At 41.9% G+C, this 15540-nt stretch overlaps 2 protein-coding genes across 5 annotated transcripts; one reads left to right on the top strand and one right to left on the bottom strand.

Moving 5' to 3' along the window:
• Nucleotides 1–310: 310 nt before the first annotated feature.
• Nucleotides 311–1979, bottom strand: LOC124009187 (mas-related G-protein coupled receptor member A-like). Its single transcript, XM_046320752.1, has 2 exons — nucleotides 1935–1979; nucleotides 311–1759 (listed from the first exon to the last, which is right to left on the bottom strand). Exon 2 carries the CDS (start codon nucleotides 1590–1592, stop codon nucleotides 660–662), a length of 933 nt encoding a protein of 310 aa, XP_046176708.1. The 5' UTR covers nucleotides 1593–1759; nucleotides 1935–1979; the 3' UTR covers nucleotides 311–659.
• Nucleotides 1980–6664: 4685 nt separating this feature from the next.
• LOC124010159 (E3 ubiquitin/ISG15 ligase TRIM25-like) lies at nucleotides 6665–13921 on the top strand. 4 transcript variants are annotated; one of them, XM_046322542.1, is made up of 9 exons: nucleotides 6893–7003; nucleotides 7499–7624; nucleotides 8544–9083; nucleotides 9165–9260; nucleotides 9411–9644; nucleotides 10462–10484; nucleotides 10592–10737; nucleotides 11566–11837; nucleotides 12070–13921. In XM_046322542.1, exons 3-9 carry the CDS (start codon nucleotides 8586–8588, stop codon nucleotides 12337–12339), a joined length of 1539 nt encoding a protein of 512 aa, XP_046178498.1. In that variant the 5' UTR covers nucleotides 6893–7003; nucleotides 7499–7624; nucleotides 8544–8585; the 3' UTR covers nucleotides 12340–13921. The 4 variants fall into 4 exon arrangements, with proteins under 4 accessions (XP_046178499.1, XP_046178497.1, XP_046178496.1 ...); XM_046322543.1 differs by lacking the exons at nucleotides 6893–7003; nucleotides 7499–7624 and adding an exon at nucleotides 6665–6756; XM_046322541.1 differs by lacking the exons at nucleotides 6893–7003; nucleotides 7499–7624 and adding an exon at nucleotides 6735–6868.
• The last annotated feature ends 1619 nt before the right edge of the window (nucleotides 13922–15540 follow it).

Genomic DNA, 15540 nt, shown 5'->3' with positions numbered 1-15540 from the left:
AGGAGATCTGCTTGGAGGAATGGGCCAAAATACCAGCAACAGTGTGTGAAAACCTTGTGAAGACTTACAGAAAACATTTGACCTCTGTCATTGCCAACAAAGGGTATATAACAAAGTATTGAGAAACTTTTGTTATTGACCAAATACTTATTTTCCACCATAATTTGCATATAAATTCATTAAAAATCACTACAATGTGATTTTCAGGATTTTTTTTCTCATTTTGTCTGACATAGTTGAAGTATACTTATGATGAAAATTATAGGCCTCTCGTCTTTTTAAGTGGGAGAACTTGCACAATGTGGTGGCTGACTAAATACTTTTTTGCCCCACTGTAGGTAGGTTCCATGTGACATTGTATATTAACATTTCTGATACATTGACTGTCACCTTGTTATAGTATTTAAGTGTTTTTGTGATACAAAATAAATGTCTATTTTTGCAAATATGAAATGTTTTTTTTCTCTGCATAAGTTGGTGCAGTGCTGAGACAGTTCCCCCCCGTACTGTAGAACTTGGTGCCCACATAGAAATACAAAATAAATTAACCACACAAATATGAGAGGATAGGAAGGTACCATAGCAGAAAGCAATGTGAGTGAAACATTGGATGTTTTCATTGCACAAAATAATGTTCTCAGACACGATCAACTGGTTAGTCATGGGCCAGTCTGTGTGTCTCCCTGATCAGTCTGTCTACTGCTCCTGTTACCATCTCCCACATTGAGCAGCCTCCTGCAGCAGGGGAAAGCATCCACAGTGTCTCTGAGGTCCCTCCTCATGAAGATATAGAGAAAGCAGTCAGTGAGAGGGCTTAGGTACAACAAGGCACTGGTTATCACAGAGGACAGGTCCCTGACTGGGTCTGACACTGAGGGGGCATGGGGCTTGATGGAGTAGTACAGGTTCCTGATGCTGTACGGGAGGAAGAGGAGTGTATAACTGCCCAGGACCAGACCCAGAGTTCCCAGAATCCTTCTCCTTCTTTCTGCCCCCCTGAAAGCCATACTCCTGGAGAGGGCCCTCTGAGTGACCAAGAACAGCCACACCAGGAAAGGGGCAGGCAACAGGGAGATGGCAGAGAAAATCGTCAGTGAGTACCGCATGTCGATCAAGAATATGTAATCGAAGGTAACGTAACCCAGTGCCAGTGCCCAGAGGCTCAGAGAGACCAGGGTGGAGTTTTTGACTGAGCGTCGGAGGCGGTACCACAGAGGACAGACCACCACCATGTACCTCTCCAGGGAGATCAACAACATGAAGCCCAGGCTGGTGCAGAGGCCCAGGCGAACAAAGATCCTTGACAGGCAGCGGGCCATCATGAAAGGCAAACATGTGGTGTCAAAGAACCTACTGAAAATGAAGACCAGTGTCATGGTGATCTGGAGAAGGTCTGAGATGAGCAGGTTGATCACGTAGACAGGAGCCACTCGGCCGGCTTTGACCAAACTGAACAGGGCATAACTGGCCAGGCAGACGGCAGGAAATCCTATGAGGAATATGATCCAGTCCACCACGATACCTATCATGTTTGCGTAGTAGGGTGGATCCAGACCACATGGAAAGGCAGTGGTGTCGTTAACGTCAATCATCTGATTACCGATGAGTAGTATTTATTTATTTTTTTAAGCTAAAAAGTAGAGATATGTCCTTTCCTGGTAATTTGAGATTTATAGGTTAGAGTCCTTACTTGGTGATGGATGGAGCAGTGATCAGCTTTGAAGAGGGTGATTGTCTTACCCAACCCCTCTACAATTCCCTGTGAGAAGTGAAAATAATTGAAGTACAAAAAGGTTAAATTCTTCAACACTTTTCAATTACTGTTTTTGCTCATCTGTTGCTTTACTGCAAATTGCCTCCCATCTAAGATGGTGAAACTCCTCCCTATATAATCCCTAGATGTTTTACTCTGTTTTACATGGTTATGTGCTTACCTAGTCTCTCCGCGTCTGTCAATTCTAGTCACGTTTTGTCCTCTCTCTCTAGACAACATTTAGTTAAGACCTATCCACATCCTGGGCAGAACCATTCCAGTACTTACCCTGCTGTCATTATTACATAGAAACATGCAAACCATGTTTACCATTTTAAGGTCAGTGCTAGAGAAGTAAGTCAGGGGACTGACATCACTCTGTCTGCTGTTCTGGTGTTTCTCTTCCTTCCTATCCATCTCGCCCAGTCAATAATAGGCTATCAGGTTAGACATATTTGTTTATATCCATTTTGTGCATACTGTAAAACAGTGACTGGTTGGCCTGACAAAATGATAACATATATAATGATGGCATAAAGCAGATGCCATAAAAACATAGATGATGAGCATATGCAAATAACAAAGTGTTTATAAAGACAGCATGCTCACCCCTATTGTTGTCAACCATGTCACATTGTGGCCAAAAAGGCACAGCTCAAAGCTGAATGGTGAGCTTTGCAGTGAAATCTATATATTTTAGTGTATTGGAAGTTTAAAAAGCCTCAAGTTTGTCATTTCCACTTTAAAATTTCAGATGAAAAATGTATAAACACCTACAAAATTTGTCCATAAATAATAATCTACATAATAAGTCAAATTTCTTGTTGCTGCAAGATTATTTTCCTGTTTTAGCAAACTGTGCTCAAATTAAGATCCTACACCTGTAGTTGTAGAGCAACACAAATGTGGTCACTTAGGCCGTCACACTCTCTCTGTCTCTCTCACTCTCTCTTGGTGCCTCTCAACAGGCTAAAGTGTTTCAGCTCATCTGAAAACTCAAGAAAAATAAATAAAGCTACCCACTCTGCACAAACTGGTTAAATCAACATTGTTTCAACTTAATTTTTCAAGGTATGTTGACGTGGAATCTACGTAGAAAATACATTGGATTTTGAGTGCAAAACTTCAACCAGAGGATTATGTCATCATAGACAAATCTTGTATAAAATATGTTGAATTTGTACCTTTTGAAACAATGTCAGATCTTCAACGTAATATCCACTATACAACAAAAACTATAGGCTGGGCAGCACCTCCTACTTAACTCTTTCTTGAACTGCACTGTTTGTTAAGGGCTTGTAAATAAGCATTTCACGGTAAGGTCTACTACACCTGTTCTATCCGGCACATGTGACAAAGTTTGATTTGATTTATCTACAGCTATCCCTTCCCATCCAGGGTTTTAACCAAGCCCAGTTTACAGCGGCTTGCAAAATTATTCACCCCCTTGGCATATTTCCTATTTTGTTGCCTTACAACCTGGAATTAAAATCGATTTTTGGGGGGTTTGTATATCATTTGATTTTACACAACATGTCTACCACTTTGAAGATGCAAAATACTTTTTATTTTGAAACAAACAAGAAATACAAAAAAACAGAACTTGAGCGTACCAGGGTAGCCTAGTGGTTAGAGCGGAAATGCAAATAAAAATCTATTTAAATTAATGGTTGTAATGCAACAAAATAGGAAAAACCCCAAGGGGGATGAATACTTTTGAAAGGCACTGTAGCTGTGATATTTTTCACTGACTATAACCAATGCGCTATCGGGATGATGACTGTTGAGAAATATCCACTTAATACTGTTGATTCACTGTTGCTATCAAAGTCATTACAAAGGGTAGGTTCAACAGAGCAAATTAAATGTAATCATACATTATCAATCATGTATTGTATCATCAATAGCTGCCCACTACACTGAGGCTAGGTAACATGGTCACCACTGATAAATCCATGATAATTGAACATTTCAATAATCATTTCTCAACGACTGGCCATGCCTTCCTCTTGGCAACTCCATCCCCAGCCAACAGCCCCCAGCCTGTACAACCTCTCTTTCGTATCGTCCGAGATCCCTAAAGATTGGAAAGCTGCCGCGGTCATCCCCCTCTTCTAAAGTCTTCGAAAGCCAAGTTAATAAACAGATCACTGACCATTTTGAATCCCACCGTACCTTCTCCGCTGTGCAATCCTGCTTCCGAGCCGGTCACGGGTGCACCTCAGCCACGCTCAAGGTACTAAACAATATCATAACCGCCATCGATAAAAGACAGTACTGTGCAGCCGTCTTCATCGACCTGGCCAAGGCTTCGACTCTGTCAATCACCGTAATCTTATCGGTAGACTCAATAGCCTTGGTTTTTCTAATGACTGCCTCACCTGGTTCACCAACTACTTTGCAGTGTGTCAAATCGGAGGGCATGTTGTCCGGACCTCTGGCAGTCTCTATGGGGGTACCACAGGGTTAGATTCTCCGGCCGACTCTTTTCTCTGTATATATCAATGATGTCGCTCTTGCTGCGGGCGATTCCCTGATCCACCTCTACACCATTCTGTATACTTCTGCCCCTTCCTTGGACACTGTGCTAACTAACCTCCGAACAAGCTTCAATGCCATACAACACTCCTTCCGTGGCCTCCAACTGCTCTTAAACGCTAGTAAAACCAAATGCATGCTTTTCAACCATTTGCTGCCCGCACCAGCCCGCCCAACTAGCATCACCACCCTGAATGGTTCCAACCTAGAATATATGGACAACTATAAATACCTAGGTGTTTGGCTAGACTGTAAACTCTCCTTCCAGACTCATATTTAAACATCTCCAATCAAAAATCAAATCTAGAATCGGCTTTCTATTTCGCAACAAAGCCTCCTTCACTCACGCCGCCAAACTTACCCTAGTAAAACTGACTATCCTACTGATCCTTGACTTCGGCGATGTCATCTACAAAATAGCTTCCAACACTCTACTCAGAAAACTGGATGAGGTCTATCACAGTGCCATCCGTTTTGTTACCAAATCACCTTATACTACCCACCACTGTGACCTGTATGCCCTAGTCGGCTGGCCCTCGCTACATATTCGTTGCCAGACCCACTGGCTCCAGGTCATCTATAAGTCTATGCTAGATAAAGCTCCGCCTTATCTCAGTTCACTGGTCACGATAACAACACCCACCCGTAGCACACGTTCCAGCAGGTATATCTCACTGATCATCCCCAAAGCCAACACCTCATTTGGCCGCCTTTCCTTCCAGTTCTCTGCTGCCAGTGACTGGAACTAATTTTAAAAATCGCTGAAGTTGGAGACCTTTATTCCCTCACCAACTTTAAACATCAACTATCTGTGCAGCTAAACGATCGCTGCAGCTGTACATAGTCCATCTGTAAATAGTCCACCCAATCTATCTACCTCATTCCCATACTGTTTTTATTTACTTTTCTGCTCTTTTGCACACAAGTATCTACTTGCACATCATCATCTGCTTATTTATCACTCCAGTGTTATCTGCTAAATTGTAACTATTCGCTACTATGGCCTATTTATTGCCTACCTCCTCATGCCTTTTGCACACACTGTATATAGACTTTATTTTTTTCTGTGTCATTGACTTGTTTATTGTGTTATTGGCTTGTTTATTGTTTACTCCATGTGTAACTTTGTGTTGTTGTCTGTGTCACACTGCTTTGCTTTATCTTGGCCAGGTCGCAGTTGCAAATGAGAACTTGTCAACTAGCCTACCTGGTTAAATAAAAGGTGAAATAATTGTTTTACTTTTTAAAAATCAATGATGCTATTTAAGCCTATATAGCATTTGGGAAGTATTCAACAGCTATTGTTTAAATTCAGTCCAGGATTAAACTAAAAATATACAATACATTTAGGCCAAGGGTTTCAAGCTTTGGTTGATTTCAAATGGAATCTACAAGTTAATAAATATGTTGGTTTCACGTCTCCACCTCAAAAAATAAATCTAAATGAAAGAATAGGATTAAATCAAACTGTATTTAAAGGACATTTAAAATTTGATTTAATTTAGTCCTATTCTTTGACCTAGATTTTTGGTTGAAATGGAGACATGAATGCAACATATCAATTATTAATTTGCAGACAAACTGGAATTAAAGCCAGACTCAGTGGCACAGATGGAGCTATCCAAGCAGCAGAAACATCTCCTTCAAATGTTGATATTTGGTAGTGTTGACAACCAAACACAATTCAATATCACTTTTGCAATACTGTAAATAGCCTATTAACACATTTTAGGGACTATGGGACTATAAGGTTCTATCTGCGCAAAGCATAGTTCTGAATTATTGAGCATCAAAGTTTTCACATCCCAGATCTCAAAAATATTTTGTCCTGAATTCTTCTTTCTTAAAATTAGTAAGACATCCATTGCCACATTTTGAGCTTAATGTAACAATAAATGTATTCTTATGTAACCATAGAAAGTGTGCATGTTCTGGAAATCTTCACAATTGCTATAATAATCTGCACAGAATCTCAAAACGTCATTGATCACTTGCAGCATGTATTTACTTCAATGTAATCTCAATTGCAATCCAGGTCATTTGGTTGTGGTTTTAGATTAAGCATAGTGATAACACATTAGCTTGTTCTAAAAATAAGCAAAATATCTGATATAACTTAATTCTAATGGAAAATCAATGCCAGATAAAAAAAATATATAAAAAAAACAGTAACCTAAATGTGTTATCTGACATTTTCCATTGGAATTTGGTTATGCTTTTAGATGGTTGAAAGCATAGCGATGACACATTGGGAATTCAACAAACTTTTGGCAGTTTTTTTTGAGTGGGTGAAAATAGGCTGGAATCTCATTGATCAAGGTATCTACCGAATATTACCCAATTATCTACGTTTACTTCATAGCGCTGCAGATGCAGGAAAGGAGATGAGAAGAGGAAGCCTCCTTAGAGACTTGAGATGGAAACTCGCTCTCTGAGTTGGTCATGTGACTCTGTGCTCTCAAGAGGTCAGTCCCTCTGCTTAAACAGACATAGGTATGGGATTAGCCGGTTTCTACACACATTGACAGGAAAACACCTAACGATGGCCACACTCTGACAGCCTTGGGACACAAACAGGTAGGGGCAATCTATACTGAACAATCAGAAGAAAGAACGAAGAGTTTCATCAGAATGTGTATAGGACAGTCGTAAACCGGAAAGCAGGATCACATAGGCAGGCCGGTAGTCCCGATTGTGGCGATGCCTTCCATTGTGAGTAGATTGCCACACACATTTACATATATATTTTTTTAAAGTAAACGTCCCATGTCTGTCACGAATGTTGAATACAATTATATTTGAATTGACCGATTATCCATGGGGTTGGTCCTTCAGTGGGTCGATATTTGAGACAAAATATCCACAGGAAGTATTATTAAACCTACTTCAAAATGCGGGTCTCTGTGTGGCAATGAAGATTTGTTTGCTCACGACCTACGGCACGTGCACAAGACGAAAGTACATGCATGCATACTAACGAAAGTCTTGCAGGTGTTTACGTGGTTTTAAGCATGTGCCGGGTGATATACATTTCAATGCCAGTACCAGCACTCTAAAAAGTCGGGTAAATAATACTTTCCTGGGGATATTTGGTCTAACAAAAATGACCCACTGAAGGACCAACTGCACAGACAACCAGTAGAGTAAAATCAAATTAAATGTTATTCAGCATTCTGGCTTGTAAGGAAACTTTCCATGTTTCTGGAGTGGTTTGTTTCAGGCTGTATACCCAGAATTGGTATCTCAGTTACATTTTTTAGGCAAGCAGGCGGGCAGGGAGGATGATCCCTTGATCCCTCCATTGCGACAGACAGGGATTGGGATGAGCATCAGGTCAGTGTTACAACTCCATAGGATGAGAATAAACTCAGTGATACGGGTTATACCAGTTCGATACAGAATTAACAGACCTGTCTGCCACCAAAGATAATTGTTTTTTTTATTTAACCTTTATTTAACCAGGTAGGCTAGTTGAGAACAAGTTCTCATTTACAACTGCGACCTGGCCAAGATAAAGCATAGCAATGTGAACAGACAACAGAGTTGCACATGGAGTAAACAATTAACAAGTCAATAACACAGTAGAAAAAAAGTCTATATACATTGTGTGCAAAAGGCATGAGGAGGTAGGTGAATAATTACAATTTTGCAGATTAACACTGGAGTGATACATAATCAGATGGTCATGTACAGGTAGAGATGCTGGTGTGTAAAAGAGCAGAAAAGTAAATAAATATAAACAGTATGGGGATGAGGTAGGTAAAATTGGGTGGGCTATTTATCGATAGACTATGTACAGCTGCAACGATCGGTGGGAGATCTTGAGGTGTTCTAACAGTTGAGGACAATGGCCGAAGACCTTATAAACAGATTTAATGGTTGATTAGTAGGCAGATAAAGAGGCCGGTGTAGAGGACTACACATAGACTGAACAGGCCCTGTTCCTAATTCCTAGTATTAGTTTTTACATAAGTGACTTTGGTGTGAACACTCTTTAGAAAAAAGGATTCCGAAGGGGTTCTTTGGCTGTGTTTTGTTTGTTTATTTTGAATGATAAATGCTTGAGTATGGGGACAGCCAAAAACACTAGGGTTCTAGATAGCTCCTTTTTTAAAAGACTCACCGCTTATAACGGTCATCATGTGGCAACTGTGGCTTGAAAATAAAATGTTGGGAATTAAGATGATTTCAACTGCTCATTATTTTTGACAACTTGACACAAATGTTGACATTGATGTTTTTGTTTACAAAGGTGCCTTTTCCTTTTTGTGTTCCTGTTGACAAAACGGTTGTCATGGCGTCCCTGGAGGAGGAGTTGACGTGTTCGGTGTGCCGCGACGTCTTCAGCCAGGCCCAGCCCTTGCCGTGCGGCCACAGCTTCTGCCCAGCATGTGTGCGAGACGCCTGGGGCCACGGGGAGGCGGGGATCAGGGGTCGCTTCACCTGCGCACAGTGTCAGGAGGAACAGGGGGTTGTGGCGTGTGACTGCTGCCCCCCTGTGGAGGATGGAGACCAGTCTGGGAACGCTGCGGCGGTGAAGACCTGTCTGCGCTGTGAGGTGTCTCTGTGTGCCGAGCACCTGAAGCCCCACCTGGAGCGGCCCGCCTTCAAGACACACCTGCTAGTGGAACCTCTGGGAGACCTGTCCCACCGCAGGTGTCCTGCCCATGAGGAGATGTTCCGCTACTACTGTGCAGACGAGCGGGTGTACGTGTGTGCAGACTGTTTATTGGAGGGTGGCCACACACAGCACCGGGTTAAAGGACTGAGGAAGGTGGAGGAGGACCTGAAGGTCAGTTAGCGATGTAGTTCCTTACAGCTGGTGTTATATTGTGGCTTTAACAGTTCTAAATCTGTGTGTATGTTTCCATAGGTCATCCTCCAGAGCCTTCTCCAGAAAGCAGATGAGAAGCTGAATAAAGGTGAACAGATCCTCCAAGAGCACTGGAACACTGACCGCACTATAACAGTAAGTAACCACACTCTGTATGCTTATAGCAGTCCATCAATTTACTGTTTGTGCCTATGTTAGTCTATCCGGCCTTCTATTCTGCCCTGATGTTGGGTCTTGTTATGACCTTAGTCTTTGGTGGTGGTGGTGGTTGTTGTCCGCCTGCAGGACTTGTCTGTGGCAGATGACTCCCAGGTGGAGCGTATGGGTATAGCCCTGCAGCTGCAGGTGGAGAGGCTGGTGCTGGCCCTGAGGGAGAGCACCAGGAAAGAGAGGCAGCAGGCTGTGGATCGCCTCCAGAACAACTGCAGCAGGGTTCGAGAGGACCTGAGCCAGACCCGGGACATCCACCACTACCTGGGCTCCTTGCTGGAGGAGACAGACCCCTTCCTGCTCATCTGGGTGAAATGTTTATTAATAACCCCTTTACCAGTTACCAATATGACCAGAGAGGGGAGATGGTTTGAAGGAGCCAATTGGTATCTGGGGATGATTTGGGGACCATGGTAGTAAGAGGAGCCAGTTTGGGAATTCAGCCAGGCTAGTGGAGTTAACACCCCTACTTTTGGGACATGTTCCATGGGATTATGTGTGACTACTCCAGAGTCAGTTTTGCAATATGGCAATACATATCCAACCTCACAGTAACCATTTCAGGCAGTTATTCTCTGTGTGTTAGACACAACCTTTGAATAAACCAACAAACCAAATAGATCAAAGCCATCATCTCAAACCACCAGATTCCATACAGTACGTCACTATTCTGGTAATCATTCTAAATCTCAACATTCACCTTTGTACTGTACAGCAATGTTTTAACCACCTACTGTATTTATTTAGGAGACAGCATCTGTTGTATACTACATAACGGAGGATTTCAACTAATCTGTTTACCTCCCTGTCCATCTGGGGGAGATTCACTGGGCCATTTGTGCAGGATTTGTACGATGGCATTAAAGGCTTTGTGCTTCAATTCATTACCGTCAATGAATGTCTATTTTCTTGATGGAAAATTTGATTAACTTTATAAAAGGAATAGTTAAGGATTTTGACAATGAGGCCCTTTATCTACTAACCCCGGAGACTCTGGAGAAGTAGATAAGTCTTCATTGCCAAAATCCCAAACTATCCCTTTAACAGTTTTGTGTTATTGTCTTATAACAGTGAATTTTAAGTCTTACAACAGTCCTTGACTCCTGTTCTTTTGTTCTGTCCACAGGCATTTCAATCTGATGACTCAAGGTAAATAAAAAATAGACCTTCATTAGTATGATATTGTGTGCGTTTGTTTGTTCGTGTGTTTGAGTATAATATGATTTATGTCTAACCTGCTGTGCTATGTGTAACAGGCTGCTTGTGGACCTGAACTGTCCCTTGTTCACTCCTGACTCCCTCAGCCTGGACAGGAAGTATATTATGGAGGATATTGAGAGCAAGTACAGAGAGTTCATCACCGAGACACTGCGCTGTCTCACTGAACTCAAGAGGGAGCTCTGTGAGTGCACAGGCCAAACCTTCAACCCATATATTTGAGATGGGAGGAATTCCGGATGTTTATTCATTCATATATTTGTTTCCCTCTGCTTCGTACAGTGCATTCTGAAAGTATTCAGTCCCGTTTACTTTTTCCACATTTTAAAATGGATCAAATAGTGTTTTATCCTCTACACACAATACCCCATAATGACAGAGCAAAGACAGGTATTTCAAATTTCTTTCCTCCCCCCGGAAAGATCAAATTTACATAAGTATTCAGACCCTTTACTCAGTACTTTGTTGAAGCCCCTTTGGTAGTGATTACAGCCTTGAATCTTCTTTGGTATGACACTTCAAGCTGGGGACTTTCAATGCTGCAGAGAATGTTTTTGGTACGCTTTGAGATCTGTGCCTCTACACAATCCTGTCTCTGAGCTCTATGGACAATTCCTTTGACCTCATGGCTTGGTTTTTGCTCTGAAAAGCATTGTCAACTTTGGGACCTTTATATAGACAGGTGTGTGTCTTTCCAAATCATGTCCCATCAATTAAATTTACCGCAGGTGGACTCCCAAGTTGTAGAAACATCTCAAGGATGATCAAATGGAAACAGGAGGCACCTCAGCTCAATTTCGAGTCTTCTAGCAAAGGGTCTAAATACTTGTAAATAAGGAATTTGTTATTTTTATTTTTAATACATTTGCTAGAATTTCTAAACCTGTTTTCGCTTTGTCATTATGGGGTATTGTGTGTTCATTGATGAAGAAAAACTATTTAACGTGGAAAAAGTCAAGGGGTCTAAATATTTTTTCGAATGCACTGTATGTCTGTTTCTCTATTTCCATAGTAACAAGTCCGTTGACTCTGGACACTAACTCTGCCCATCCTCTCCTGAGCATTTCGGATGGCCTGCGGTCAGCCATGCGGGTCAAACAGCGCCTTCCGTGTGCCACTCACCCTGACCGCTTTGACCACTGGGCTCAAGTCCTGACCGTCCAGACCTTCTCCTCAGGAACCCATTACTGGGAGCTGGAGGCAGAGGGCTTCTGGGACATTGCGGTGTCCTACCGGAGCATCGGGCGGAAAGGGAAGGAGGGCACTGCCTTTGGGAATAACAAGGTATATTATCATCACCCATCTTCTACATATGGTCTTTAATAATAGGAACAGTTGTGGTAAAAAGAGTAGTATTAGATATTAGTTTATTTGATGGTGGTAGCCAAGCCTTTTTGAATTTCTTTGTAAACTGATTGAGGAATTTAATTGGTCTATTTAAATACAACTGACATTACAAGAGATTGGTTGGTTTCTCTATTAACTGCAAGATGATGGATGAGGTTTTGACTTGCAGATGTCTTGGAGCCTGACGCAGCAGCACGACAGGAAGCTGGCTGCCTGGCACAACCGCAGGAAGACCCGCCTTTCCAGCCGGATGTCAGGCAACCGTGTGGGTGTGGCCCTGGATTATGGCATAGGCACAATCACATTCTCAGAGGTGGGGCCTTCCAACACCCTGACTCACTTGCACACCTTCAGTACCTCCTTCAACCAGCCTGTGTGCCTAGGCTTTGGCCTCTACAAGGCTGAACTCCACAGCAGAATCTCTATAGTGAGCGTGTGAGGGATCATTCGAGACCAGAGAATAAAAATTATATTTCTATAGCTGGGACACCTTTGGGGTGGGCCTCAGTGATGGAGACTTTGTGGGAGGTTTCTTTCTGGAACATCTCCCAGGATCTCATGAGGGATTGGACTATGAACAAAACAGCTTGTGTGAGCATGAATAATTGTAAGACTACATTCTTACAGCACTCAGGACTTGAAATAATGTGAACTATGACTTTGAATCAGTAAGGAATGGATGTGTATGTCTTAATTTTGTCACAGTTTAGGGGAATTTGAAAGACCCAAGTAACTTGGACCCAAGGCAGAGGGTTTTTTGATCAAATACATCCAAACTACAGGACAATATTCTTAAAGAATTAGAAAAGTACACATTCAGTTGATAGTTCTAGATTATTGTGATGTAACAGCTATGGGGTCCCATTTCCTTTCACGAGTTTGTTTAGACAATTTTTTTTATGCATACAATAATCAATGTGTTCTGTGGCACCCATGTACCAAGCTAAATACCATAAATGATGTTGTTAAGAAAAGGTGGAAGGTATGTGGACTGAACCATATTGTAATATAGATTAAAAAATCATTAGGCATTAGAAGCTTTCACAAAAGTTAAATTACACTGAGTGTACAAAACATCATGAACACCTTCCTAATATTGAGTTTCACCCCCTTTTGTCCCTTCAGAACAGCCTCAATTTGTCTGGCATGGACCCTACAAGGAGTCGAAAGCATTCCACAGGGATGCTGGCCCATGTTGACTCCAATGCTTCCCACAGTTGTCATGTTTTGCTAGATGTCCTTTGGGTGGTGGACCATTTTTCCTACACACAGGAAACTGAAAAACCCAGCAGTGTGAAAACCCCAGCAGGGTTGCAGTTCTTGTCACACAAACTGTTGCACCTATTACCATACCCTGTTCAAAGGCACTTAAATATTTTGTATTGCTGATTCACACTTTGAATGGCACATATACACAATCCATGTCTCAATTGTCTCAAGGCTTACAAATCCTTCTTTATCCTGTCTCCTCCTTTTCGTCTACACTGTTCGAAGTGACAGCAATAATGGATCATAGACTGAGCAGGTGAATCTAAGTGAAGGCTATGTCATGAAAAGAGCATGTGTTCCTAATGTTTTGTACACTCCTTTTACATAGTCTATTATATTGAAAAGTATTCACTTGACCATCTTCAAGGTATGACCTTCAACAAAATAACCTTCAATATTGAAACATCTCAGATGCAATACTTTCACTGGCACTTTTCATTTTTAGAGAAAAAAACGAGTGAGAGTGCGAGAGAGAGCCGTGGGTCCTCTGGCATGGCTATTTTCAAGGGAGGTGTCTGATACTGTAGAATGGGAGAACAGAGAAGAGAGATGTTACGAAGAATGTGTTGCTATCACTCCATCTCTAAGGACAAATGATTGACTTCAACTGATATGGAAAGCAAGGAGGACACCTTTCAAACTGAAACAGGTGATATCATCATCTCTTTTTTTATTATTAACATAAACCTAGGATAAATCCAGGATTGTATTACAGTACTCAGTGAATAAATGCCTAGTTTTGCAAATCCCTACATTGCTTGTGTTTAAAATCTCGGATCATTCAGGAAAACTGTTCATCTTCTGACTGTTTATTGAATATTGGGGACCAACTCTGAAACATACCATGTTGGGTCCGTGTGAGGGAGTTCGTGGGTGTTTGAAGAGCGAGTGTAAGGTTGTTTTAAAATGTTGTTTATAACCAGGTTAATCACTAAAGTCAGAGTGTGACCATCAGAGATGTCTGTGTCTTTTTACACTTGAATTTACAAAATGTAGAGAGATTATTTTAGGAAAGGGAATCACATAAACAGAGTATAAAATCTAAAATGTTGTTCTACGTGTAACTGCCAAAATAAAGGAAACACCAATTTAGTGTCTTAATAGGGCGTTGGGCTACGATGAGTTGCCAACACGTGCCTTTTGCCTTTTGGTGTTTTGTTGATGGTGGAAAAAGCTGTCTCAGGGGCTGCTCCAGAATCTCCTGTAACACTCCCATAAGATTGTGTGACTGAGACGTCCAAGGCATATCGTGAAACATCAGCAAGTTAAGCAGCCTTCGTCACTAAAGCCACTGCAAAACGTGCACCAACAATCACCCCTCTTTCAAAGTCACTTGAGATCTCTTCTCGCCATGATAGCCAAAATAATGGGCACCTGGTCCTGCCCAGCATTTTTATACATGACCCTACGCATGATGGGATGTTAATTCCACACCTGTGTGGAAGCACCTGCTTTCAATAATACTTTGAATTCCTCATTTACTCAAGTGTTTCCTTTATTTGGGCATTTACCTCTATGTATACTATCAATACTGGATTAAGTGCCATCTTCTCTGTGTGATATACAGTAACCATATTTAGTTGTGAAAAGAAACACCTGAGGAATTGAGTAAATGAAAGCGAAGGACAGAGACACGGTGGGTGAGAGGAGGGGGGCATGTTGAACATCAGGAGGGAGTTGCTCCCTCACTCCCTCTTTCTTTCTCACTATCTCCTGGATTGTACATCCTTCCCTGCTCCCCCACTAACAATATTCTCCTCTTCATCCACCTCTTCATAAGCTTTTCTGGTAGCCAATGCCAAGATTCCTCACAGGTGCCCTATCTTTACCTTTCTCAATTTATCCCTCCCTCCCTTTTTCATTCTCTCCCTCAGGTCTTGTGCAATGATGAAGTAGATTGGAACACACCCAAATGTCTATTTGTCCTTGCCATCCTGCCCCCTACTGCCACAGTTGCAAACAAGCACATAATCCACAGGAGAGACATCGGTGAGAACTGAGTGAGTGAGAGAGAGAGGAAGGGAAGGACAGACAGACAGTGTGGGTGGGAAATAGAGCAAGCGACTGCATGTGTTCTGAATTTGGCTCCTGCTGCTGAACACTAATAACCACAAAACCTCCTGGTTGTCAGTCCTACCTGTTGACTCACCTCTGTTTTTATTACTGGGAGAATTCCTACATAGGGTCTACACTAAGTGGGATAAGAGACTGCTGTCTTAGATCAGGGTGTTCGACCAAGTTCAACCAATTGAGGACCAAGTTCAACCAGCAAAGGACAGAATATCTATTGATTTATAAGTCGTACACCTCTTTTGCTTGAGCATGTGTATCTATGTCTCTACGTAACATTCCTCCATAATTGAATCAATCA

This window comes from Oncorhynchus gorbuscha, linkage group LG22 (genome assembly GCF_021184085.1).
Source record: "Oncorhynchus gorbuscha isolate QuinsamMale2020 ecotype Even-year linkage group LG22, OgorEven_v1.0, whole genome shotgun sequence".
Taxonomy (NCBI): Eukaryota; Metazoa; Chordata; class Actinopteri; order Salmoniformes; family Salmonidae; genus Oncorhynchus; species Oncorhynchus gorbuscha.
This window is presented reverse-complemented; position numbering and strand designations above follow the sequence as displayed.